Here is a 26,805-nt window from a genome sequence, read left to right as displayed (position 1 = left end):
ATTGTACTGCCTCATTGTTCCTAGTCTACAAATTGATTTATGCTGTTATTCAGTTTATGTGTCTCTCTCTCTTTTTCTTTTTTTTTTTTTTGAGATGGAGTTTCACTCTTGTTGCCCAGACGGGAGTGCAATGGTGCAATCTTGGCTCACTCCAACCTCCACCTCCCGGGTTCAAGCGATTCTCCTGCCTTAGCCTCCCGAGTAGCTGGGATTACAGGCATGTGCCACCACGGCTAATTTTTTTTTTTTTTTTTTAAGTAGAGATGGGGTTTCTCCATGTTGGTCAGGCTGATCTTGAATTCCCGACCTCAGGTGATCTGCCCGCCTGGCCTCCAAAAGTGCTGGGATTACAGGATGAGCCACCACACCCAGCCCAGTTTATGCCTTTTGTATGTACATAGTAAAAAGTAGCAGTCTCTTTCTTTATGTAGTAAAAAGTAGCAGTTTCTTTCTTTTTTTTTTGAGACAGAGTCTCGATCTGTCGCCCAGGCTGAAGTGCAACGGCACTATCTGGGCTCACTGCAACCTCTGCCTCCTGGGTTCAAGCAGTTCTCCTGCCTCAGCCTCCCAAGTAACTGGGACTACAGGCACACGCCACCACACTCCAGCTAATTTTACATTTTTGGTAGAGATGGAGTTTCACCATGTTGGCAAGGGTGGTCTTCAGCTCCTGACCTCAAGTGATCCGCCCACCTTGGCTTCCCAAAGTGTTAGAATTATAGGCGTGAGCCACCGCACCCAGACTAAAAGTAGCAGTTTCTATACCCATGATTACTATAATATTTTACTGCGTTGATATGTATATAGTGGAGCTTTTTTGTTAGATTTGAAGAGAAAATTAGATGATGAATTCATTCTAATTAAAAAAAAAGGCCAGGCGCGGTGGCTCACACCTGTAATCCCACCACTTTAGGAGGCCAAGGCAGGCAGATCACCTGAGGTCAGGAGTTCGAGACCAGCCTGACCAACATGGTAAAACCCCGTCTCTACTAAAAATATAAAATAGCTGGGCATGGTGGCAGGTGCGTATAATCCCAGCTACTTGGGAGGCTGAGGCAGGAGAATCGCTTGAACCTGGGAGGCAGAGATTGCAGTGAGCCAAGACCGTGCCATTGCACTGTAGCTTGGGCAGCAAGAGCGAAACTCTGTCTTAAAAAAAAAAAAAAAAAAAAATGCCAGGCTCAGTGGCTCACGCCTATAATCCCAGCACTTTGGGAGGCTGAGGCAGGGGGATTGCCTGAGGTCAGGAGTTCGAGACCAGCCTGACCAACATGGAGAAACCCCGTCTCTACTAAAAATACAAAATTAGCTGGGCGTGATGTTGCATGCCTGTAATCCCAGCTACTCAGGAGACTGAGGCAGGAGAACCTCTTGAACCCCGGGAGGCGGAGGTTGTGGTGAGCCAAGATCGCACCATTGCACTCCAGCCTGGGCAACAAGAGCGAAACTCCATCTCTAAATAAATAAATAAATAACCTAAATTTTAAAATAAAAAAATCTTTGACACTCTACCTTTCAGCTGTCAGTGGAAACCACTTAGGTAGCTAGGAAGCAATTCTGCAAATATTTTATGGAATTCTATATTTGCCAGAGTATAATAGAAAAAACTAGGCCGGGACTGGGCGTGGTGGCTCGTGCCTGTAATCCCAGCACTTTCGGAGGTCGAGGTGGGTGGATCACCTGAGGTCAGGAGTTTGAGACCAGCCTGACCAACATGGTGAAACCCCGTCTCTATTAAAAATACAAAAATTAGCCAGGGGCTTGTAATCCCAGCTACTTGGGAGGCTGAGGCAGGAGAATCACTTAAACCCAGGAGGTAGAGGTTGCAGTGAGTGAGCTGAGATCGCACCATTGCACTCTAGCTCCTGGGCAAGAGAGTGAGACTCCATCTCAAAAAAAAAAAAGAAGGCCAGGTATGGTGGCTCACGCCTGTAATCCCAGCACTTTGGGAGACTGAGGCAGGTGGATCAGCTGAGGTCGGGAGTTCGAGACTAGCCTGACCAACATGGAAAAACCTCATCTCTCCTAAAAATACAAAATTAGCCAGGCGTGTTGTCGCATGCCTGTAATCCCAGCTACTCAGGAGGCTGAGGCAGGAGAATCATTTGAACCCAGGAGGTAGAGGTTGCTGTGAGCCAAGATCATGCCATTGCACTCCAGCCTGGGCAACAAAAACAAAAAAACAAAAAAAAGAGAAAAAACTAGGCTGGGCTCAGTGGCTTATGCCTGTAATTCCAGCACTTTGGGAGGCTGAGGCAGGAAGATCACTTCAGTTCAGGAGTTTGAGATCAGCTTGGGCAACATAGCAAGACCTCATCCTCTACAAAAAATAAAAAAAATTAGGTATGTTGGCATGTGCCTGTGGTCCTAGCTACTCTGAAGGCTGAGGCAGGAGGATCTCTTGAGCCTGGGAGATCGAGGCTGCAGTGAGCCATGATCATACCACTGCAGTCCAGCCTGGGTGACAGAGTGAGACCCTGTCTCACAAAAGAAAAAAAAAAACTACTCGAGTCAGCAAGTACATACAACATTTCAGAGCCTCAGCTTGTATACTGCATGTTATTCTGAAACTACAGATACCACATACCTTTCTAATGAAAAAGTTTTGTTTCTTCCTTTCTTTTATAGGAATATATATGTCCCAGATGTGAATCAGGCTTTATTGAAGAAGTGACAGATGATTCCAGGTATTGTACAAGCTCATGAATAAATCAGACATTCTATTATCAAAACTATTTTCTCTCAGCATGGACTAAGTTGAATTTGTTTTATAACTTACACTCTACAGAGAGAGTGAGAGTGAGAGAGAGAGAGAAAGAGTCAGTGAGTGCATGAGCTTGCACAAGAGAGGGCAGAAGAATGGGAGAGGAAAAATAAAGAAAAATGGGAAAATTTGGAAAGTGATATCATAGCAGATGTGGTGATACGCACTGCTCCTGATCGTATGTGGCATTCCATGTACATCTGTACGCATGTCAGAGTAAATCTGGTAAGTTTTCATTTATTATGTGAGACTTGGGGCTTCTCTTAGATTATTAGTTGGTTTTTAGTGACCACTCTGCTGCCTGAGGGTAAACTGCTGTTATACCTCTTTGGCGGGTTAGGGAGTGACTTCTGACAAAGATACCTAATCAGTTAAACAGGCTGTTGTAGCCAGGGAAACCGATTGTTACTCTGCTTTGAGGAGGCCTTGAGTCTCTTGTTCTTATTAAGATTATTTGGCCAGTGTGGTGGCTCACGCCTGTAATCCCAACACTTTGGGAGGCTGAGGTGGGTGGATCACCTGAGGTCAGGAGCTTGAGACCGCCTGGTCAACATGGTGAAACCCCGTCTCCATTAAAAGCATAAAAATTAGCCGGGTGTAGTGGCGGGCGCCTGTAATCCCAGCTACTTGGGAGGCTGAGGCAAGAGAATCACTTGAAACCAGGAGGTGGAGGTTGCAGTGAGCCAAGACTCCAGCCTGGGCAACAAGAGCAAAACTGTGTCTCAAAAAAAAGAAAAAAGAAAAGATTATTGCTGTTAAACTTAGGCCATCTTTCCAGTGTAATATTAATATATGGGTTTGTAATGCTTGGAATTTGTTCTTATTGGCCTTAATAAAGGTATACAGCTGATAAAAAGGGGAAATATTTCTCAAAGTGACTATTACTATTCCTTTTTTGTTTATGTGAACAAAACTATAAAATCTTTTTTCTTTTTTGAGACAGAGTCTTGCTCTGTTGCCAGGCTGGAGTGCAGTGGTTCAATCTCGGCTCACTGCAACCTCTGCCTCCCAGGTTCAAACGATTCTTGGACCTCAGCTTGCCCAGTAGCTGGGACTACAGGTGTCCGCCACTATGCCCTGCTAATTTTTGTGTATTTTTAATAGAGACGGGTTTTGCCGTGTTGGCCAGGCTGGTCTCGAACTCCTGGCCTCAAGTGATCCGCCTGCCTTGGCTTCTCAAAGTGCTGGGATTACAGGCATGAGCCACCGTGCCCAACCTAAATTTTTTTTTTTTTTTTTTTTTTTTGAGACAGAGTCTCACTCTATTGCCCAGGCTGGAGTGCAGTGGCACAATCTTGGCTCACTGCAATCTCTGCCTCCCAGGTTCAAGTGATTCTCCTGCCTCAGGCTCCCAAGTAGCTGGGATTACAGGCGTGCACCACCACTCTTGGCTAATTTTTGTATTTTTAGTAGAGATGGGGTTTCACCATGTTTACCAGGCTGGTCTTGAAGTCCTGACCTCGTGATCCACCCGTCTCGGCCTCCCAAAGTGTTGGGATTACAGGTGTGAGCCACTGCACCTGGCCTAACTTAAAATTTTAATAAATTTTAGAATAGCATTGATAGGATGGCCTCTTTTGGCTAAACACAGTGGCACATTTGTTCTTTTGGGGCTATTTGGTTAAACATTCATCTGAAAATTGGAGAAGTACCAACTGGTCAAAAAGAATCTGTAATCTGAAGCATCTTAATCTTGGAGTGACTTTGGGGATTTTAATGGCAGTAGGTAATTCCTTTACTGTTACTGTTGGCAGAATCTAAAGTTGAAGGTCCCTTCCACAACCAGGAAAAACTACACATTTTACAGTATGTACTATTAGTTTTACTTTACTAATGATTGGTGATTATATGTGTAAATAAGCTGGAGCTTCTGGGGCAATATGTGGCATGGGATCTATTTTGATACAGTTAAATTTCGTCTTGGTTTTAAATAGTACAATACCAACACTAAACGTGTAAGATTAGCATGACTGCAAAATTAGCAATTTTGTGTGGATAGCATGCTAACTTGGAATAGCTTTTTGTTTGTGCCATTATAATTGCATCAAATACTTATTTCAGGCACTCATGCTCTGCATGTGCTAAATAAAAGATATATTGGTTGTGGGGGAGCAATTAATGGGCTTATTTTTTGCCAAGTTTTCAAGTAGTAACCCTGGTTTCTTTAGGCAGCTAGTACTTTTATGCAAATACAGTTATAAATGAGAATGATTAACTGTAGGATGAATCTTTGTCTAGCAGGGAACTGTGGATTCTATGGCTTTTGTTCTTAATTCTTTTATGTGTCTTTGTAGATCAAAGGTTGTCTTATATAGGTGCTATTGGTAGCAGTTTACTCAAATACAAAGACTGTGTGGTTTGAAAGAGATAAGTGTTTTAAATGAAAGAAGAAATCTTTTTCTTAGAATCCTTGTCTTAGAGGCAGTATGATATTTCCTTCTATAAAGTTCATAAACATTTGCTGATTTAAATACTTAGCAATTGCAGTGGTAAGTAGTGGAAGGGTAAAAACCAGTAAGAGGAGGGCCTTGCACGTAAATATTAGATAATGAGCTCCATCTGCTCTTCAACTTCCATGTAGAGGAGCACCTTGTAAGTTTTCTTAAGCTTTGTAACATTTCTCAGAACAATGTGGTGGTTTTTATTATCCCTTCTCTATGATTAGCTCTATTATTCTTTAAAGGAATTTTAAGGAAAGGGAACGGTGAGGTAGCTTCAGGGAGAGCAGAACACCAGAAGATAAGAGTTGCGGTTTCAATTACCAAGGATGTTTGAATCCCTGAAACTGTGTAGTAAAGGCAGGAAGGAAGAGTCCTGGAAGCCTGTCTGGGCTTGAGCAATCAAATGGATACATAGCTACTTAACGTAGTTTTTTATGGTATGTGGTAGTTCAATTAGCTGTTTATTTAGCATAGATGTACAAGTACTTTTGGGCTTGTTATACATTTGGAGTGACTTTTACAAAAGCGTTTTCCTGAAATTAATACAGGTATTAAATGGTTTCTTATCAGAGAATAAGGCTTGAGAATGGTTGCATAAAGAATGGCATTAGCTTTGCTTTTTCACTTTTGGTTTCAGACTAACTAGGGTGTGTTTGTTTCCTCAGTGAGCTCAGCACAATGCCTGGATTGGTATTGTAATCCTACAAATGAAAACTATTTTTAGTAGTTTGTGAACTTATCATTGGGGTGTTTGTATGTTTGTGTGCTTAAGTGTGTCTCTTGAAGTAAAAGTGGTATCCAGCAGTTCCTGTGATTCTTTCCATCCCCCCCTTCCCGGATGTGTTAGCTTGTTTTCTTTGTTCTTTGCAAATGTCATGGGGACAATGGGATTTAATATTTCTCTCCACCCTTCAGGGTCTTTGGGAATAGTTATTTTATCATTTTCACATGTGATTAATTCAACAACTTTTGAGTATCAATATAGGATATTGACATTGCAGGATTTTTAAAGGTGATAGTATTGTGTAATGTCTGACACTTAATAAACACTCTACATGTATTTGAGGCATTAATAAATTGCAGTCTTTGCCTTCTGAATTTATATTAATGAAGGAGGGAAATGGGTTGAAATGGATGTGGCAAATCCTAGATATTTATAATACAAGGTAGGTTTTAGAATCAAAGTGAGAGTGCAGAAGGGTGTGGAAGAGTCTTATTTGGTTGGTGAGTTCAGAAAGGCTTGATGGAGGAGGTAGCATTTGAGATGAGTCCTGAAAGGTGGGTAGGGGGAGAAATATTTATTGAATCCTTTTATAATGTTTTAAATACAGTACCAGGCCCCTTACGTTACTACATTTAATCATTCCTAAGAAGTACTGACTATTGTAGCCTCAAATGTTGTGTTCATCTGGTGGTTGAATGGTTTTTTAGTGAAACATTTTGTTTTGTTAGCGTTCTTGAGGATAAATATTTTTCTTTTGATAGGTCAAATCTGAATTGCATTGCTGCCTGTGGGTCCTTCTTCCTTCTCTATGGTGGCTTCTCCAATTTTTCACTGGATTTAGCCTGAAAACCACTTGATTTTGTGGTTTATGATACTGTTCACAGATTAATTCACGTGCCAGTTATTCATAATTTCCTTTAATAGGTGTTGTGTTGGGATGAGTTATTTTTCCTTACTGGGCTTTGTTCTCATTATGCCATTCTATATTTAGCTTCTAGGAGGGAAGCTTGTTCCTGGGAATAGAATCACCACTCATTCCTTTTCTCTTTAGTTTTTTAGGTGGTGGCGGCAGTCGGATAGACAATAGCACAACAACACATTTTGCAGAGGTAAGTTTTCTTTTAGCTGTGGGAATTCTTTAAGAAGTGGTTAGCTGTTAAAATCATGGCAGATACTATCCAGTGTGGCAAAACATCAGAGTTTAACTGAATGTATAAGAAAAAATGTGGGCCATAGTAATCCTTGGGAAGATTTGTGTTTTCAGTAGCTGGGGCTTGGGCCTGTTACCTTTGATAAACCGTTGATTAGGAGAAAGTAATAGCCTCAAACTGTATTCTTTTAAACTGGTAGTGTTTTTAATTCTTGTTTTTACTTTGTTATTGTATATACAGTGTGAGAATAAAAAGCTTTTGCTGTTTTTGAAATAACAGTGTTGCCGACTCTGCTTTAGTGGTGTGACAACCAGGTAAAGTGCAGGCCAGGATGAGTTGTCGAAGTCACAATGAAATAGTCTTCAACCTTGTACAGAGGTACCGGTTTCCAGGGCTTACCTCTAGTCAACACAGTAGTTTGGTGTAGATTAAGGATGTTTACTTGCCTTTCAGATCCCAAGATGGGTTCTGTAAATAATTTTATATCTTCTTATAATGTGGCATCCATATTTTTTGGGAAAAACAAATCTTAACTGTGATTTGAAAATAGGGCATTAGTCTTCATTCTTGAATACCATTTTATATTAAATCCAGAGTAATTTTCTGTTTTCACTTTGTCCATTGACCTAAAGTCTCTTTAGTTGTGTTTGTTTTTTTTTTAAAGAAACCATTGTAACTATTTTTAAAGTGTGTAATTCAGTGGCATTAATACTCTTTGTTTTTAATCATTTAGAGACTACAGTCCAGAAGGTACAAACCAGCCAGCCTACAAAAAACACTGATGTTTTTCTTTTTTTTTTTTTTTTTTTTTGAGACGGAGTCTTGCTCTCTCCCCCAGGCTGGAGTGCAGTGGCGCGATCTCGGCTCACTGCAAGCTCCGCCTCCCGGGTTCACGCCATTCTCCTGCCTCAGCCTCTCCGAGTAGCTGGGACTACAGGCGCCCGCCACCGCGCCCGGCTAATTTTTTGTATTTTTTTAGTAGAGACGGGGTTTCACCGTGTTAGCCAGGATGGTCTCGATCTCCTGACCTTGTGATCCGCCCGCCTCGGCCTCCCAAAGTGCTGGGATTACAGGCTTGAGCCACCGTGCCTGGCTGATGTTTTTCTTTTGCTTGTTTGTATGTGTACCCTATATTACCATACAACTTGTTCAGCTCTAGAAAGCTGACAGATGCTAAAAGGAAGAAATAAGTTAAATCCCATAATCAGGATTTCTTTATGTTTTAGGATCACATTAGCCTTTTCCAGAGATAGCTGAAGTGCCTAGAGAGATAGCAAAATATTTCACTGTTTTGTATGTAAATTGAAATTGTACTAGTAGTATATTTGAAAAGTGATATTTAATAAGAAGCCTGTAAAACCCTAAGCTTCTCTCCCTTATTATTTGAAAATTACTTTGAAACCTGTAGCCCCCACATTTTGATGTTGTTAGATTTATCAACATTGTCTGGGTAATGGTCCTGTTCTATTTAGGGTGGTTTTTCTGCTTATGGTCTGTGCTACTTCTTAATATCCAGTATTAAGAGTTTTGGTTAACTCTGAACTGCCCAGGTTGATTAGAGTGATTCCAGACAGATCATGTTTTGAACTTGCATTTTTATTTTCCCATTTTAATGGATTGAAAAACATTATTTAATATGTATTCTGGGCCAGGCACAGCGGCTCACGCCTGTAATCCCAACACTTTGGGAGGCCGAGGTGAGCAGATCACCTGAGGTCTGGAGTTTGAGACCAGCCTAGCCAACATGGTGAAACCCCATCTCTACTAAAAATACAATAAATTAGCTGGGCATGGTGGCATGCGCCTGTAATCCTAGCTACATGGGAGGCTGAGACACGAGAATCACTTGAACCTGAGAGGCAGAGGTTGCAGTGAGTCGAGATCGCACCACTGCACTCCAGCCTGGGTGACAGAGCGAGACTCCATCTCAAAAAAATAAAATGTATTCTGTTTGCCAGTCCTGGAAGCCTTTATGATTTCAGTGTTCTTTCCCCTTGTGTGTGCTATTTGTGATAACACAGATTGTCACTTACTGATTATGCATATGCAGAAGAAGAAATTTCATTTGATTTTTCTTTAGTGTTCTTTTTTAGGTAATGGAAATAGATTGGTCTGCCAATTTTGTAGGTGTGACTCACCAGGAAGAGATGCATTGAGTAAGAAGAAAAATAAATATATGTAGTCAGTTTCCTAACTTTAGTAATGCTAAATCCGACACTGATGGCATGAGTTATCAGGGGTTAAAGTAATTTTGCTGATTCATAGCTTGTAACTTCGTGTTCTTTAGATGTTGCCAGGGATTTTTTTTTTTATTTTTTTTTATTTTTGCACACAAAACAATAAACATTTTCTAAAAGTACATACAAACAAAAAGATGCATATCAAACATATTAGGAAGGTTGCACATGGGAAGACGGGGAATAGAAATGGGGGGTGGGAATTAAAGAAAATAAATGAGAGAGGGACTTTGTGTGGATCAATGATAATAATTCAATCCTCTATTTGACAAAGAAGAAGGAGAAGGAAGAGGAAGAAAAAGAAAGTGGAATAAAGGATCAGAAAGGGAGGAAAATAGAAAAAATTAGAGTATGACTCCAGGGTAGACCTGTTTTGTTGTCGCTTGGTTGGTTGGTTGGTTTGTCAGTTGTATTTTTCATATGTTTCGCCATGTTGGCCAGGCTGGTCTCGAACTCCCAGCCTCAAGTGATCAACCCGCCTCGGCCTCCCAGAGTACTGGGACTACAGGCGTGAGCCACCACGTTCAGCCCCCACATTGCTTCTGGCCTCTGTGGTAGACCTCCCAGATGGGGCGGCCGGGCAGAGGCGCTCCTCACATCCCAGAAGGGGCGGCCGGGCAGAGGCGCTCCTCACTTCCCAGACGGGGCGGCCGGGCAGAGGCGCTCCTCACATCCCAGAAGGTGCGGCCGGGCAGAGGCGCTCCTCACTTCCCAGACGGGGCGGCCGGGCAGAGGCGCTCCTCACTTCTTCCCAGACGGAGCAGCTGGGCAGAGACGCTCCTCACTTCCCAGACGGGGTGGCGGCCGGGCAGAGGCGCTCCTCACATCCCGGACGATGGGTGGCTGGGCAGAGGCGCTCCTCACTTCCCAGATGGGCTGGCCGGGCAGAGGCGCTCCTCACATCCCAGAAGGGGCGGCCGGGCAGAGGCGCTCCTCACTTCCCAGACGGTGGGCGGCCCAGCAGAGGCGCTCCTCACATCCCAGACGGTGGGCGGCCAGGCAGAGACGTTCCTCACTTCCTAGACGGAGTGGCGGCCAGGCAGAGACGCTCCCCACCTCCCAGACGGGGCGTCGGCCGGGCAGAGGCAGCAATCCCAGCACCCTGGGAGGCCAAGGCAGGCGGCTGGGAGGCGGAGGCTGCAGCGAGCCAAGACCACGCCACCGCACTCCAGCCCGGGCAACACCGAGCACCGAGTGAGCGAGCCTCCGTCTGCAGTCCCAGCACCTCGGGAGGCCGAGGCGGGCAGACCAGTGGAGGTCAGGAGCTGGAGACCAGCCTGGCCGACATGGCGAAACCACGCCTCCAGCCAAAGGAGAATAACCAGGGAGGGGTGGTGGCGCGTGCCGGCGATCCCAGGGGCAGGAAAATCACGGGAGCCGGACGCAGGGAGTTTGCAGCGAGCCGAGTGTACTCCAGCCTGGGTCACAGAGGGAAGAAAAGAAAAGGAAAGAAAGAAGGAAGGAAGGAAGGTTGGTTGGTTGCCAGGGATTTTTAATAAATCAGCTAAGAAGTGTGTGTGTGTGTGTGTGTGTGTGTGTGTGTGTTTAAGAGATGGGGCCTTACTATGTTGCCCAGGCTGGACTCGAACTTCTGAGCTTAAGTGATCCTGCCACCTCAGGTTCCCTAGTAGCTGGGATTACAGGCAGGTGTCACTGTGCCTGGCTGAAAGTATATACTGAATGTTTCATACATAGCACTCTCCTAGAAATAGGGGCAGGAAGTAAATGTCACAGTTGCCTTGCCTGAAAGGAACTTAAAATTTTGTTGTGGAGCAAGTGCAAACACTTAAGAAAACAAGGAAGGCTGGGCGTGGTGGCTCACGCCTGTAATCCCAGCACTTTGGGAGGCCGAGGCAGGTGGATCACGGGAGGTTGGGAGTTCGAGACCCGCCTGGCCAACATGGTGAAACCCCATCTCTACTAAAAAATACAAAAAATTAGCCAGGCGTGGTGGTGGGCGCTGGTAATTCCAGCTACTTGGGAGGCGGAGGCAGGAGAATTGCTTGAACCCAGAAGGTGGAGGTTGCAGTGAGCGGAGATTGCACCACTGCACTCCAGCCTGGGCAATAAGAGCAAAACTGTCTCTAAAAAAAAAAAAAGGAAAAAGTGTACAGAGTATAATAAATTTATTCTAGGGTATATGTAACAAGTATAGTAGAAGGAAGAGAGAAGGTGGGCCAGGGTCTTGAGGAGAGGTCATATAACAGTGATTAAGAACACAGCCTCTGGAACCAGATTGCCTGAGCTCAAATCCTGTGTCTGCCACTTATTGGCTGTGTAACCTGGGCAAAGTTATTTAGAATCTCTCAGTGCCTCTCTTGTTTCCTTGTCTGTAAGTTGGGAAATAATCATCCTTTCCTCATAGGGATGTTATGAGGATTAAATGAGTTAATACATGCTAGGTGTGTAGACCGCAATGTGCCTGCCATCTAGTGAGTGCTTGATACATTTTAGCCATTATTAAGACTTCATAGTGAAGGTAAAACTTGCACTGGAGCCTTGAAGAGTAGGTGGAATTTAGATAAGCAAAGATGTGAAAATTATTTCAAAATAGTATTCATAAGCTATAAGGTTTTATGCTCATGGCCCTGAAGGAAAAACTTAGAAATAAAATTATATCTAGAAACTAAAGTTGTTTTTCTTTTCCCTGCTTTAGTTGGTAATTTCAGCAAAGACTTATGCTCAGTTTTGCTCTATTTTTCTTTAGCTGGAGCTGCTTGTACAATCAAGTGGATATTTTCTATAAGTAACATTTACTAATAGCTGAATTCTTAAAATACTGTCTATATTAGAAGAGGCTTATTCCAGGAAAATTTCTGACAAAATCAGTATTGACATTTTTTTAAAAAGATGAGACTGAGATGGGAGATAAGAGACTAATAGGATAGAGAGAAAGTAGGGGAGGGTTGCCAGTTACATGGGAGCAGTGTTTGAATAATGTGTGAGGGCTGGTGGAGAGTGAATCTGAAAATGTTGCTAGCAGTTTGTAGAGAGAAGACATTGCTATACTAAGCTTCCTGGTGGTAATCTAGAAAGTGAGCCCCATAGCTACCTGAGGGTTTCATTGATTACTTGCAAACTTCTGACCATGACCTGGTGCCAGTGGGTCATCTGATCTTAGAGTCTCAGCTTACCTGAATGGATTGCTTCAGTGCAAGAGTGGCTCTGGCTGCTGCTTCAGATTAGGAGAAAATAAGATACATGGCTTTCTGGAAAAAAGAGCTCTCAGGTATGCACAAGAGGGCAGGGTGCTCTGAGCTGTCTGATTTATATGTATTTAAATAAAATTTGTTTTTGTTACATAAGCAGTATTATAGTGGCAGTAAAAAATTTAAAAATATGTATCTTGAGTTTCACTATTTTTTTTTTTTTTTAGACGGAGTCTCACTCTGTTGCCCAGGCTGGAGTGCAGTGGCGCAATCTCGGCTCACTGCAACCTCCGCCTTCTGGGTTCAAGCGATTATCCTGCCTCAGCCTCCTGCGTAGCTGGGACCACAGGCACGTGCCACCACACCTGGCTAATTTTTTGTATTTTTAGTAGCGACGGGGTTTCACTGTGTTAGCCAGGATGGTCTCGATCTCCTGACCTCGTGATCCGCCTGCCTTGGTCTCCCAAAGTGCTGGGATTACAGGCGTGAGCCACCGCGACTGGCAGCGTTTCACTATTCTAAAAGCTCCCTTTTCCATACATTTCCTTTCAGATTTTGTCCTAAGCCATAGTTACTGAAAAATAACAACCTTAAGCTTTTTTTTTGTTTGTTTTTTTGAGATGGAGTCTTGCTCTGTTGCCCAGGCTGGAGTGCAGTGGCACGATCTCGGCTTACTGCAACCTCCACCTCCTGGGTTCGAGTGATTCTCTCACCCCAGCCTCCCGAGTAGCTTGGATTACAGGCCCCTGCCACCAAACCCGGCTAATTTTTGTATTTTTAGTAGAGATGGGGTTTTACCACGTTGGCCAGGCTGGTCTGGAACTCCTGACCTGAGGTCATCCTCTCGTCTTGGCCTCCCAGAGTGCTGGGATTACAGGCATGAGCCACCGTGCCTGGGCCTAAGCTTTTTTAAAAATGAGAAATATTGGCCGGTCATGCAGATCACTTGAGGTCAGGAGTTCCAGACCAGCCTGTCCAATGTGATGAAACCCTATCTTTACTAAAAATACAAAAATTAGCCGGGTGTGGTGGCAGGCACCTGTAATCCTAGCTATTCAAGAGGCTGAGGCAGGAGAATCGCTTGAACCCGGGAGGCGGAGGTTACAGTGGGCTGAGATTGTGCCGCTGCATGCTAGCTTGAGCAACAGAGGGAGACTCCATATATAAATAAATAAATAAATAAATAAATAAATAAATGAGAAATATCCCATATTCTCATTACTGGATTATAGCTTTATGCATTTTTTAGCAAAATACTTCTCATTTCTCATGTGCATACCTCAAAACTGTTTAGAGTTGCTGTCAAAAGAGTATATTGTATTTCTGCCTCTAAAAATTTACTTGGTATTATGTCATAAACCTTTTACTTGTCTCTCTATAGTTATTAGAATTATAGCTGGACGTGGTGGCTCACGCTTGTAATCCTAGCACTTGGGGAGGGCGGAGGCAGGCGGATCGTTTGAGCCCAGGAGTTCAAGACCAGCCTGGGCAACATGGTAAAACCCTGTCTCTACAAAAATAAAAATAAAAAGTTAGCCAGGTGTAGTGGCATATGCCTGTAGTCCCAGCTACTCGAGAAGCGGAGGTGGGAGAATCTCTTGCGCCTGGGAGGCAGAGGTTGCAGTGAGCTGAGATCGTGCCACTGCACCCCAGCCTGGGTGTCAGAGTGAGACCCTGTCTCAAAAAAAAAAAAAAAAAAAAAAAAATATTTGGGACTTCATATTCTTTAATGGCTACATTATATTTATTAAACTATTATCCTGTGTTAGGCATGTCTAGTTATATATGATGGTTGATCATTGATCATACTTCCTCTACCTGAGTCTAGAACATACTGAGAAATAAAACATAGAACACCAGACAGATGGATATAAAAATTTAATTTTTATTCAGCTGAATTGGAACACAAAGTTGAATTGTGGCCAAATGGACATCCTAAGTTTATACAGGATGACCTACCTGAGAATTAGAGGCTGCAAAGCAGGCACACATAATCAGAACAACTTATTTTGCATTTGTGCAACTTCCTAATACATGAACTCCACTTGCTGGAGAAATGCGAAATCATTAGAGATTAGATTTTGCTATTCACTAATCAGCTACATCATTCCTCTGTTGAAGAGTACATACAATATGATGCCCTTTACATAAAATTCTAGAAAATGCAAACCACAGAAAGATCGGGGTTGCTTGGAGATGGGATAGGCAGGAGGGAAGGATTACAAAGTCACAGGAGGAAACATTTTGGGGTGATGAGTATCTTCCTTACTTTGATTTAATGTTTTCACAAAATCGCCTGTGAACTTTTTTGAGATTACATTTCTAAGGTTAATAATTATAAAATTATTTACCCTTAATTGACTCATCTTTATAGACTCTAATATTATTTTTTGAGATATAATTCATATACTGTGTAATTCACCCTGTTAAAGTATACAGCTAAGTGGTTTTAGTATATTCACAGAGTTGTACAACCATTACCACTGATTTAGAACTTTTTCATCATCCCCAAAAGAATCCCCATACACATTAGTATTCACTACGTATTTCTCCACAGTTCTCTCAGCCCTAGGCAACCACTAATCTATTTTCTGTCTCTATGGATTTGCCTATAGAGGATATTTGTTATAAATGAAATCATGCAATATGTGAACCTTTGTGACTGACTCTTTTCTACTTAGAATACTGTTTTCAAGGTTCATCCATGCTGTAGCATGTATCAGTACTTCATTTTTATGGCTGCATAATACTACATTGTATGGATATTCCACATTTTATTTATTCTTCATCAGTTGATGGACATTTAGGTTGTTTACACTTTTTGCCTGTTATGAATAATAATGCTGCTGTAAATATTTTTGTACAAGTTTTTGTGTGATCATATGTTTTTAATTTTCTTGGTTATATAACTAGGAGTGAAATTGCTGGGTCATATGGTAACTGTTTAACTCATTGAGGAACAGGCCATAATATTTTAAGAAGTGCTGATGTGATCATGGTTAGTGTAGAGCAAGTTCTGCTAAATGGAAGATATTGTCCATCCTGTTTTTTATTTTGAATGTGTAAATAGTTCACCCCAAATATTTTCAGAAATATTGTCGTTGTACTTATATTCAGAGTAACGTCTTCAGTTTTTCAAGGCAAAACTTGTCAAACTGTCTCTGTGATTCTTTAGACTGTTTTAGCAAAACTCTGTGATAGTGTTCTCTATTAGTTTTTACTTATGTAAGCTGTGTCCTGAATACCCAGTTTTGTTATATGAGCTATTTTTTTTTCTTTTATGCTTATCTAAGTCTACTCAGAGACAAATGACCTGAAGCTATTTTTATCCTTAGTGCTGATTTGGTATAAATTTGTGAGGTGTGCTTTTCTATCCCGTGTTCTTTGGTCAGGGTACACTATTATTTTGAGATTAAAATAGGCCACAATACATTGACTGTTACTATTAATTTGCACTAATTTGCACTTTGTATACTAGTAGAAAAATGCCTCATGCTGATGTTGAAGCTGCTTTTAAGCATGGATCCTTTAGAAATTTTATATATTATTAGGTACGGTAACAATTTATAGTCATCTAAAGTATGTTAATATCAAAGCAGATTATTATGAACTTGGTGCTTGACTTTTCTTCCAGTCAAGATTTTAAATATTTCATTTTTATATTATAATGAAACTAATGGTTACTTTGAGCGTTGTTTTCTGTGAGCAAATGTGTGGAATTGTATACAGTAAGGGAATCATAGATTTCTTCTTGTAATTCACCTTAGTGAGATAGATGATTGAGAACATGGAAGAGTCTGCTCGTACTTTTTCGCTTATTGAAGACAAGTATAGTTTTAGGTTTTTAAATGTCACATTTACTTTGGAATTTTGGGTCAAGAGAATTCTTGTGTTCTAGACCATTTTTCAGACTAGAAACCAGTGATCTCTAATAGATGAAGACTATAACTAGAAAGTAAAGGGAAATAAGGCAGATTTGATAAGAAGCGCAAATGGCAGTTAAAATGAAAAGGTGTTTTACGTCACCAGTATTTAGAGAAATCTTTTTGTTTGGAGACAGTGTCACTCTTGTTGCCCAGGCTGGAGTGCAATGGCGCGATCTTGGCTCACTGCAACCTCTGCCTCCTGGGTTCAAGCAATTGTCCTGCCTCAGCTTCCCAAGTAGCTGGGATTGCAGGCATGCTCCACCACGCCCAGCTACCTTTTTGTATTTTTAGTAGAGACAGGGTTTCACCGTGCTAGGCTGGTCTTGAACTCCTCACCTCAGGTGATCCACCCGCCTCAGCCTCCCAAAGTGCTGGGATTACAGATGTGAGCCACTGTGCCTGGCCTAGAAATCTAATTGATGTTTTTACTCTGCACATTACTTTTTGTTCTTCAGCTTATATATTAGAATTTTTAAAACTTTTTAAAAATGTTGGTCAGGCCGGGTGCAGTGGCTCATGCCTGTAATTGCAGCATTCTGGGAGGCCGAGGCAGGTGGATCTCCTGAGGTCAGGAGTTGAAGACCAGTCTGGCCAACATGGTGAAACCCTATCTCTACTGAAAATACAAAAATTTGTCGGGCATGGTGGCAGACACCTGTAATCCCAGCTACTCTGGAGGCTGAGGCAGCAGAATGGCTTGAACCTGGGAGGCAGAGTATGCAGTGAGCCAAGATGGTGCCACTGCACTCCAGCCTGGGTGACAGAGCGAGACTCCTTCTCAAAAAAAAAAAAAAAAAAAAAAAGTTGGTCAGAGTAGGGGTAAATGTAAGCTTTTATACTCTGGTAGGAGTCTAAATTGGTACAGTAGCCCCCCCCCCGCCTTACCCTGTGGTCAACCATGGCCTGAAAACAGGTGAGTATACTACAATAAGATATTTTATTTATTTTTATTTTTATTTTTTTGAGACAGGGTCTTGCTCTGTTGCCCAGGCTGAAGTGCCATGGAGTGATCTCGGCTCACTGCAACCTCCGCCTCCTGGGTTTGAGCGATTCTCATGCCTGAGCCTCCTGAGTAGCTGGGACTACAGGCGTATGCCACCATGCCTGGCTAATTTTTTTATTTTTTTAGTAGAGACAAGGTTTCACCATGTTGGCCAGGCTGGTCTCTAACTCCTGGCCTCAGTGACCACGCGCCCCCCCCGCCTTAGCCTCTCAAAGTGCTGGATTATAGGCTTGAGCTACTGCGCCCGGCTATAATAAGATATTTTAAAGTGGGGCACAGAGACTCATGGTTCAATCCCAGTACTTTGGGAGGCCGAGGCAGGAGGATTACTTTAAGCCAGATGTTTGAGACCAGCCACAAAATTAGACCTCATCTCTAAAAAGAAATTTTTTTTTTAATTAGCTGAGTGTGATGGTACATCCCTGTAGTCCTAGCTACTTGGGGGATTGAGGTGGGAGGATCACTTGAGCCTAGGAGATTGAGGCTGCAGTGAACCATGATCATGCCGTTGCACTCCAGCCTGAGCGACAGAGTTGAGACCTTGTCTCAAAAAAAAAAAAGACCACATTCACAAAACTTTTATTATTATATATTGTTATAACTGTTCTGTTTTATTACTGTTGTTAATTTCTTACTATGTCTAAGTTATAAATTAAGTTGTAAGTTATAAATTAAACTTTACCGTAGGTATGTATGTATAAGAAAAAACATAGCATATAATTAGGTTTCTGTATAGCTCACTGTAACCTCGACCTCATGAGCTTGAGCTCAAGATCCTGGGTTCAAGTGATCTTCCCCACTCAGCCTCCTGAGTAGCTGGAACATCGGGTGCATGCTACCACACTTAGCTAACGTTCAAGTTTTTTGTAGAGACAGGATCTCACTATGTTGCCCAGACTGGTCTTGAACTCCTGGGCTCAAGCAATCCTCCTGCCTTGGCCTCCCAAAGTGCTGGGATTACAAGCATAAGCCACTGTGCCCAGCCTGTTTTTGGGTTTTCTATGTACACAAATTATTAGAATTATTAAGAGTTCAGCAAATTTTCTGTATACTAAGGTCAATGTACAAAAATCGGTTGCATTTCTGTTACCAGGAATTAACTATTAAAATATAGAATTTTAAAAAAAGATACTAAGGCAATTAGAAAGTCAGTTCAATATGAAAATGGACAAAAGACATGAAACAAGACAAGACATAAAAGAGAAAGAATAGAGATTTAAAACTGATTTAGTTGAAACAACTGATGAGTACTGAAAAAGTAAACTCAGTGTGATTTAACAAGAAGAAATTTTAAATTTAAGAAATAAATGTGGCTGGGCACCATGGCTCACGCCTGTAATCCCAGCGCTTTGGGAGGCCGAGGTGGGCGGATCACTTGAGGTCAGGAGTTCGAGACCAGCCTGGCCAACATGGTGAAACCCCATCTCTACTGAAAATATAAAAAATTAGCCGGGCGTGGTGTCACATGCCTGTAATCCCAGCTTCTCGGGAGGCTGAGGCAGGAGAATGGCTTGAACCCAGGAGGTGCAGGTTGCAGTGAGCCGAGATCGTGCCACTGCACCCCAGCCTGGGCGACAGAGCAAGACTCCATTTCAAAAAGGAAAAAAAGAAAAAAAAAAAAACAGAGAAATGTCTGGATTTCTTTTTTTTTTTTTTGAGAAGGAGTGTCGCTCTTTCACCCAGGCTGGAGTGCAGTGGCGCGATCTCGGCTCACTGCAGGCTCCGCCCCCCCGGGTTCACGCCATTCTCCTGCCTCAGCCTCCCGTGTAGCTGGGACTACAGGCGCCGGCCACCTCACCTGGCTAATTTTTTGTATTTTTAGTAGAGACGGGGTTTCACCGTATTAGCCAGGATGGTCTCGATCTCCTGACCTTGTGATCCGCCCGCCTCGGCCTCCCAAAGTGCTGGGATTACAGGCGTGAGCCACCGCACCTGGCCGAAATGTCTGGATTTCTAAAACACCAAAAAAAAAAAAAAAAAAAAGGCTGGGGAAAGAGAAGACAAATGAATGGCTGGTAAATATTACATGACAAGATGTTTAGCCTTATTGGTATATTCGTATCAGGGAAAGCAAACTAAAACCACAAGGACAGGATGCTGTCAGCGAAAATGGTAGAGTAGGGCTTCTGGGGGTCATCCCTCTGTAGAAACACCAAACACCTTGACAGAAAAGTCAGAATTTAGCTTATCAGAACTCTGGAAAGATAAAGCTTTACAGCAGCCAAGCAAATACTTCGCCAGAAGAAAGGGCACTGAAACAAGATAAGAGATCTTTGTGGCATTTTAGCTTACCCTAGCCTCACCTCCCTTCCTGGTATGGCTGCAGTCTTGATGATGACAGCCTGTGCTCCCTATGCTGGTGCCTGATTCCAGAGAGTGGACACTCTTCCTCCTAAGGGATTGTGTGTTCTGTTTTGTCCTTTCCCCGAAGGACTGCCACCAGGGGCAAAAAACAAACAAAAAAACCAAAAAAAAAAACAAAACAAAAAAAACAGGGCAAACAATAAGATATGGAAAGCCTGAGAGGAAAAGCTGTAGAGTGTTTTTGTGGAGGAATAGGAGCTTTGAAAAGCTATTGTGGATGAGAAACTAGAAATCCAAGTGCACAGCTCGGGGCAGTATGCGTGCTCAGAAAAAACCTGAGAAGGCCATTAGCTTTCACCTCTGGCTTGTCTTTAGGTTCAACACAAACAGGAAGTGAATATTAAGGTAGATTTATAAAGGCCCTGGCTAAGTTTTGAAGGAGTGCCCCAACAGCTAATCAGCAGAGACCTGGTGAGCATTTTACTTTTCTTTTTCTTTTTTTGTTTCTTTTTTTTTCTTTTTGGTTTATTTGTTTTGAAATGTGGTCTTGCTATGTTGCTCAGGCTAATCTTCAACTCGTTGGCTCAAGCGATCCTTCCACTTCAGCTTCCTGAGTAGCTGGAATTACAGGCACACACCACTGCACCCATATCTTTTTGTTTTTGTTTTATTTTTTACACATTATAAATATTCAGTTTTTTAAAAAAAAATTACAAAGCATGTGAAGAATCTAGAAAATATGCTTCATTCACAAGAAAAAAGAAATGAACAGAAACTACCCCGAGGAAGCACTAATACTAGAATTACTAGACAGAAACTTTAACTCAGCTGTCTTAAGTATACTCAAAGAGCTAAAGGACACCATGGACAAAGAACTAAAGGAATTCAAGATAATAATGTCTCCACAAATAGAAAATATCAATAAAGAGAAATTTCTAAAAGTAGGCAAAGAGAAATTTTGGAGCTGAAGGTTACAATAATTGAAATGAAAATTCACTAGGGGAGCTCAACAAAAGATATGAGCAGACAGAAGAATCAGCAAACTTGAAGATAGGTCCACTGAAATTATATAGTTTGAAGAGCACACATTTAAAAGATTGAAGAAAAATGAACAGAGTCCAGGAGATGTGTGGGATACCAACATATGTATCATGGTAAGGAGAGGGACAAAGGTGCAGAAAACATGTTTAAGAAATAATTGCCAAAACCATTTCAAATTTGACAAGACATGAATATACACATCCAAGAAGCTCAGCTAACAGCCAAGAAGGATAAACTCAAAGACATCCATACAAGACGCATTATAATTAAAATTTCCGAAGCCAGAGATAAAGAGAGAATCTTGGAAGCAGCAAGAGAGAAGCAACTTGTAACATATAAGGGATCTTAAGATGAATTTCTGTTGATTTCTTAGCGGAAACCATGGAGGCTAGAAGGCAGTGGGATGACATATTTAAAGTGATGAAAGACAGACCTGCCAACCAAGAATTCTAAATCTGGCAAAACTATCCTTCAGGAATTAAGAAGAAATCATGACATACCCAGATAAACAATAGCTGAGGGGACTTCATTATTAATAGACCTGCCCTGTAAGAAATGCTAAAAGGAGTCTTCAGACTCACCACCGATCTATTAAATTTCCTTTTTGGCATAGGACTGAAACATACGCATTTTAATTAAACATTTGTAATTTTTCTTACACAGCAAAACCAAAAACCCCACAATGGAAAATCATTTTCTGTTCACCAATTGTTAAAAACTTTTTTTAAAAAAAGTCCTGTGATATCGAGTGCTTGCCAGGATATGGCACAGTAGAAACTCTTAAACACTTGGTGGGTGTTTAAATTGCTACAACCAGTTTGGAAAACAATTTGTCGTTACCCAGTAAAGTTGAAGATGTATAGATCATATAATAGTTTTACAGACCAAAAATATAGAAACTCTGGTACCTCTGCAGAAGAAGACATACAGTAATATTCACAGTGGCCATTTGTAATATAAAAAACTGTAAACAATCCAGGTGTTTATTGATTGATTTTTCTAACATGTGACTTATTTCTGGTCTTTACTAGCTTTGGGGCCATTTGGATCACACGATGTTTTTTCAAGATTTTAGACCCTTTCTAAGTAGCAATCCACTGGACCAAGATAATAGAGCCAATGAAAGGGGTCACCAGACTCACACTGACTTCTGGGGAGCAAGACCTCCACGGTTGCCATTGGGTCGGAGATACAGATCTCGAGGAAGTTCTCGTCCCGACAGATCTCCAGCTATTGAAGGGTGAGTTGTTGTATTTTAAGTTCTTTTTAAGGTAGTTTCAATGAAGGACAAATTGGTATAATCTAATCTTTATAAGGGTCTCATACTTATTAACTTTGTGGACAAGATGGACATATGTAGAAGGGATGAAAGTGAAGCTAAATTGAATGTTAGTACTCACCCAGTGATAAACCAGAGAGTGAGAAATGTTATGTCTCTGATTAACATTTTTATTAATGTCTCAGATTAATATATAGATGATACGTGTCTCAGTCCATTTTGTGTAGCTATAGCAGAATACCTGAGACTGGGTGATTTATAAAGAACAGAGATTCATTTCTTATATTTCTGGAGGCTGGGAAGTCCAAGGTTGAGGGATCCACGTCTGGTGAGGGCCTTCTTGCTGTGTCATTCCATGTTGGAAGGCAGAAGGGCAAGAGAGCATGCATGAGCAAGAAAGAAAGGTGCCAAACTCATTCTTTTATTAGGAACTCACTCAACAATAATTAATCCACTTCCAGGATAAAGGCATTTAATCCACTCATAGGAGATTCATCTCTTAAAGTCTCCACCATTCAACACTGCTCCATTGGGGATTAAGTTTCCAACACATGAATTTTTGAGGAGGGCATATTCAAACTATAGCTGTATATTTATCAGAATTTCAAAAGGGTATCAAATATATTAGGCATTAGGATTAAATATTTCAACAGATTGGAACAATGGACTTAACATGAAATTTAATCAAGTATCTGCTTTTTGTAAAGAAAGGAAAAAAATTTAATAGAATAAATATGAAGTCTTGTGACTGTAAAAACATTCATGTAATGTTTGTTGAGTGTCTTTTGTATGGGGCACTGTACTAGACACTAGGAACACAATGATGAGTCAAATAGATGGTTTTGCTCATGGATCTCATTTAGTTGGAATAATAAACGTTAATTTTAAGTGTTCACCATATGCAGAGGACTGTGCTTCATGCTTTATGCGCTTTATGTTGTTTAATTTGTATGAATAGGTGCTATTGCTGTTTTCATTTTATAAAATAATTAACTGAGTCTCAGAGAAATAAAGTAACAGCCATTGGTGGATCTAAGACTTGAATCTAGGGCTATATGAATATAGTGCGACATTGTCTCATATGGTAGCTGCTAGCCGCATGTAGCCATATAAGTTTAAGTTAACCAAAAGTTAATAAAACTCAAAATTCAAAGTACCTCAATCCCAAATAGCTATATTTTTAGTGCTCATTGGCCACATGTAGCTAATACTTATCATAATTGATAGAACATATTATAGAAAATTTCCATTATCTTAGTTCTATTGAACAGTGCCGTTCTAGAGCCTACACTCCCCCTCTCCCCCAACGCACACCTTCTAGGCTTTATTAACATTTTACTATACTTACTTTATTACATATCTATCCATCTATCTCTCCATTAGTTCATCTTATGTTTTGTGCATTTCAAAGTTAGTTGCAGACATCGCTTCATAGAACAAATACAGGATATGGGAAATCTGATTTAATGAGATTGTCTAGGACAAAAATCAGTAAAATCTTACATTGTTTTAATAGCTTATGGCACCCAGAGTTAAAGCTGCTATATCCTGTGCCAGTTAAACTGTGTGTAGATTACTTTCACTTCTCTGTTTGAGATTTGAGATCCCATTATTGAGTTTCTCAACTACAGTTCATTTAAACTTTTACCTCCTATGCATCCTTTTTTTTTTTTTCCTCCATTACACCCACTAAATGGCCAATTTTGGAGCAGTGCTGTGATTCACTTTTCCTTGCTCCTTTACTAGGGGATGGTTCAGTACTGCTTTAGAAAAGTCACATAAATGTGCCCAATCATTCCCCTGCAGATAATAAGATGCATTTAATCTCCCCTAGATTTCATGCTTTTGATTAGGCTTTTGTTTTGCATTCCCTCAACAGATATTTTGAATTTTCACTAAATTTCATTCTTCAAATTTTCTATCCAATAGCTGATCCTCAGAAGCTGATTTATATTCTCGTTTATGAAAATTGGGGCCTTGGGCATGAACTCCCCAAATCCCTGTGCCCAGCTTCTCTATATCAACTTTCATTTCTCCCTCCAGCCTCCTGAGATGAGGTGTCCTTTGTTTTTTTCAAGGCAAGCCTATCAGCCCATGTTGTGACCCATTCTCTAGCTGTTTCATCTGGGATTTTGTATCATCCATCTTCCTCTTCCTGCTTTCTTTCCCAGTTAATGCCCCTTGGTCACCGTTTTACTCTTTAGCTCTGTGTTTTTCAATCCTGGCTGTACATTATTGTCACTGAGGATATCTTTTAAACTGGTACCTGGACTCCATCCCCAGGGACTGTGATTTTATTAGTCTGGGTGAAACCAGGCATTGGTCATTTTTAAAAGCTCCTAAAGTTATTGTAGCCAGAATTGAGAATTACTGTCCCAGTTACTGCCTAGTAATCTTTTTCCTTTTCTTTTCAATAAGATTTCTTAAGAGTTGTTTGTGTTTACTTTTTTATCTTTCATTAGTCTTCTACCTACTGTAGTCTGGCCCTCCTTTCACTAAAATCCCTGGCAACCTTCTATTAATAATTGCAGACCCAGTGGATACTTTAAAATCCTTATTGAATAGATCTAGTTCACTGAATTCAACCCTTTTAATCTTTTTTCTTACGCCTTGAAATTACCTTTTTTTCTTCTTCTTCTTTATTTATTTATTTTGCAACAGAGTCTTGCTCTGTTGCCCGGGCTGGAGTAGAATGGCATGATCGTAGCTCACTGAACCTCGAACTTCTGGGCTCACACAATCCTCCTGCCTTAGCCTCCCAAGTAGCTGGGATTACAGGCATGTACCACCATGCTTGTAATGCTTGGCCAATTTTTAAATTTTTTTGTAGAGATGGGGTCTCACTATATTGCCCAGGCTGGTCTCAAACTTCTGGGAGGATCGCTTGAGCCCAGGAATTTAAGATCACCCTGGGCAACATGGCAAGACCTCATCTTCACAAAAAATGAAAAATCAGCTGAGCATGGTGGCATGTACCTGTAGTCCCAGCTACTCCGGAGGATGAGTGGGAGGATCGCTTAAGCCTGGGAGGTTGTGGCTGCACTGAGCTGTGATTGCGCCAGTGCACTCCAGCCTGGGCAACAGAAAGTGAGTCCTGGTCTTTTTTCAAAAAAAAAAAAAAGGCTCTTCTTACTCCAAGATTAAAAAATTAATTTCTATATTTTCTTTAATGCTTTTTATGGTTATGTTAGAACTCTTTTTGGTTACAAGTGGTAGAAATTCAATTTAATATAACTTAAGAAAAAACTAACCAGCCAGGCGCAGTGGCTCATGCCTGTAATCCCAGCACTTTGGGAGGCTGAGGTGGGTAGATCACTTGAGGCCAGTTCGAGACCAGCCTGGCCAACACGGCAAAACCACATCTCTACAAAAAATAAAAAAAATTAGCTGGGCATGGTGGCATGTGCCTGCAATCCCGTCTACTTGGGAGGCTAAGGCAGGAGAATCTCTTGAACCTGGGAGGCGGAGGTTGTAGTGAGCCAAGATTGCGCCACTGCACTCCAACCTGGGCAACAGAGCGCAACTCTGTCTCAAAAAAAACCAAAAAACTAGAATGTGTTGGTTCACATAACTCAAATGGTTGTTAGCTATATCAGACCCAACATTTCCCTTTTATAACAATTATCTTGTAATGCCCTCTACTATCCTGATTAGAAATTCATTGATAATATAAGCTTTAAAACATAATAAAAACACGTGCATATATATACTGTTCTTCAATTAATATAAAGGAGAAACAAAAATAATATATGAATATATGTATTTTAATGTGTAAATGCCTAGCCATAACTATTCTGGGAGACAAAATGAAAAATTAGGCGCTTGCTTCCGTATATAGAATCATTAAGATGATAGCTACAAATGCAGACAGTACGAGAGGATTATATTTACAGTTCATCTGCCACAAGCATTGTTGGTACAATAATATAATTTTTCAAAATGGTGAAGAACTCTTAGGAAATTTCTGGGGTTTGTGGGGAAGCATAAACTTCCCTCAGTTTTCACGATAGTTATATTCCTGGAAAATTCAGTATATATTAAAACCAAATGGAAAATAATTTATGTGTGGAATGGAGCTGGATTTAGTCTCAGTTAATTATAGGTAGTTTTTCACCAAATGAATGTCCAGGCAGAATGTTCAGAATATGCATGTTGGAGGACAGTTCTTTGTTGGGCCTGGCTGTCCTGTTTATTGCAGGGTAGCTGGCACTCATTTTTCCTGCTTAGTAAATGTGAATGGTACCTACCATTTATTGTGACTAGCAAAACTGTCCCCCTCGGATTTCTTTTTTTTTTTTTTTTTTTTTTGAGACGGAGTCTTTCTCTGTCCCCCAGGCTGGAGTGCGGTGGCGCGATCTCGGCTCACCGCAACCTCCACCTCCTGGGTTCACGCCATTCTCCTGCCTCAGCCTCCCGAGTAGCTGGGACCACAGGCGCCCGCCAGCACGCCCGGCTAATTTTTTTGTATTTTTTTAGTAGAGACGGGGTTTCACCGTGTTAGCCAGGATGGTCTCGATCTCCTGACCTCGTGATCCACCCGCCTCGGCCTCCCAAAGTGCTGGGATTACAGGCTTGAGCCACCGCGCCCGGCCCCCCTCGGATTTCTAAATCACTCCCTAGGAGTGACATTGAGAAGCACTGATGTAAATTAGAAGTCTATAAGTGGATCTAGATGGTCAGTCAATATGTTATGTTCATCTGTCTGTCATTCTTTCTCTCTCAAATCTGCTTTCCTGTGTTATCATGATGGCTCTCCCTTTGTAAAATGAAAGATAGCCAGTGGTGG

At 41.4% G+C, this 26,805-nt stretch overlaps 1 protein-coding gene across 2 annotated transcripts in view; it reads left to right on the top strand.

The window, feature by feature from the left end:
* The window catches only part of RNF115 (ring finger protein 115), a 90,279-nt gene that overhangs the window by 33,854 nt on the left and 29,620 nt on the right, over positions 1-26,805 (top strand). Inside the window, exons 2-5 of one of the 2 annotated variants that reach the window (XM_063625948.1) lie at positions 2,629-2,687; positions 4,519-4,570; positions 6,981-7,038; positions 21,772-21,980. In XM_063625948.1, the coding sequence (XP_063482018.1) occupies positions 2,678-2,687; positions 4,519-4,570; positions 6,981-7,038; positions 21,772-21,980 (329 nt within the window). In that variant the 5' untranslated portion in view covers positions 2,629-2,677. The remainder of the gene's footprint in view (positions 1-2,628; positions 2,688-4,518; positions 4,571-6,980; positions 7,039-21,771; positions 21,981-26,805) is intronic. The other variant, XM_063625947.1, reaches the window with a different exon arrangement.

Source organism: Symphalangus syndactylus, chromosome 12 (genome assembly GCF_028878055.3).
Source record: "Symphalangus syndactylus isolate Jambi chromosome 12, NHGRI_mSymSyn1-v2.1_pri, whole genome shotgun sequence".
NCBI classification, from domain to species: domain Eukaryota; kingdom Metazoa; phylum Chordata; class Mammalia; order Primates; family Hylobatidae; genus Symphalangus; species Symphalangus syndactylus.
This window is presented reverse-complemented; position numbering and strand designations above follow the sequence as displayed.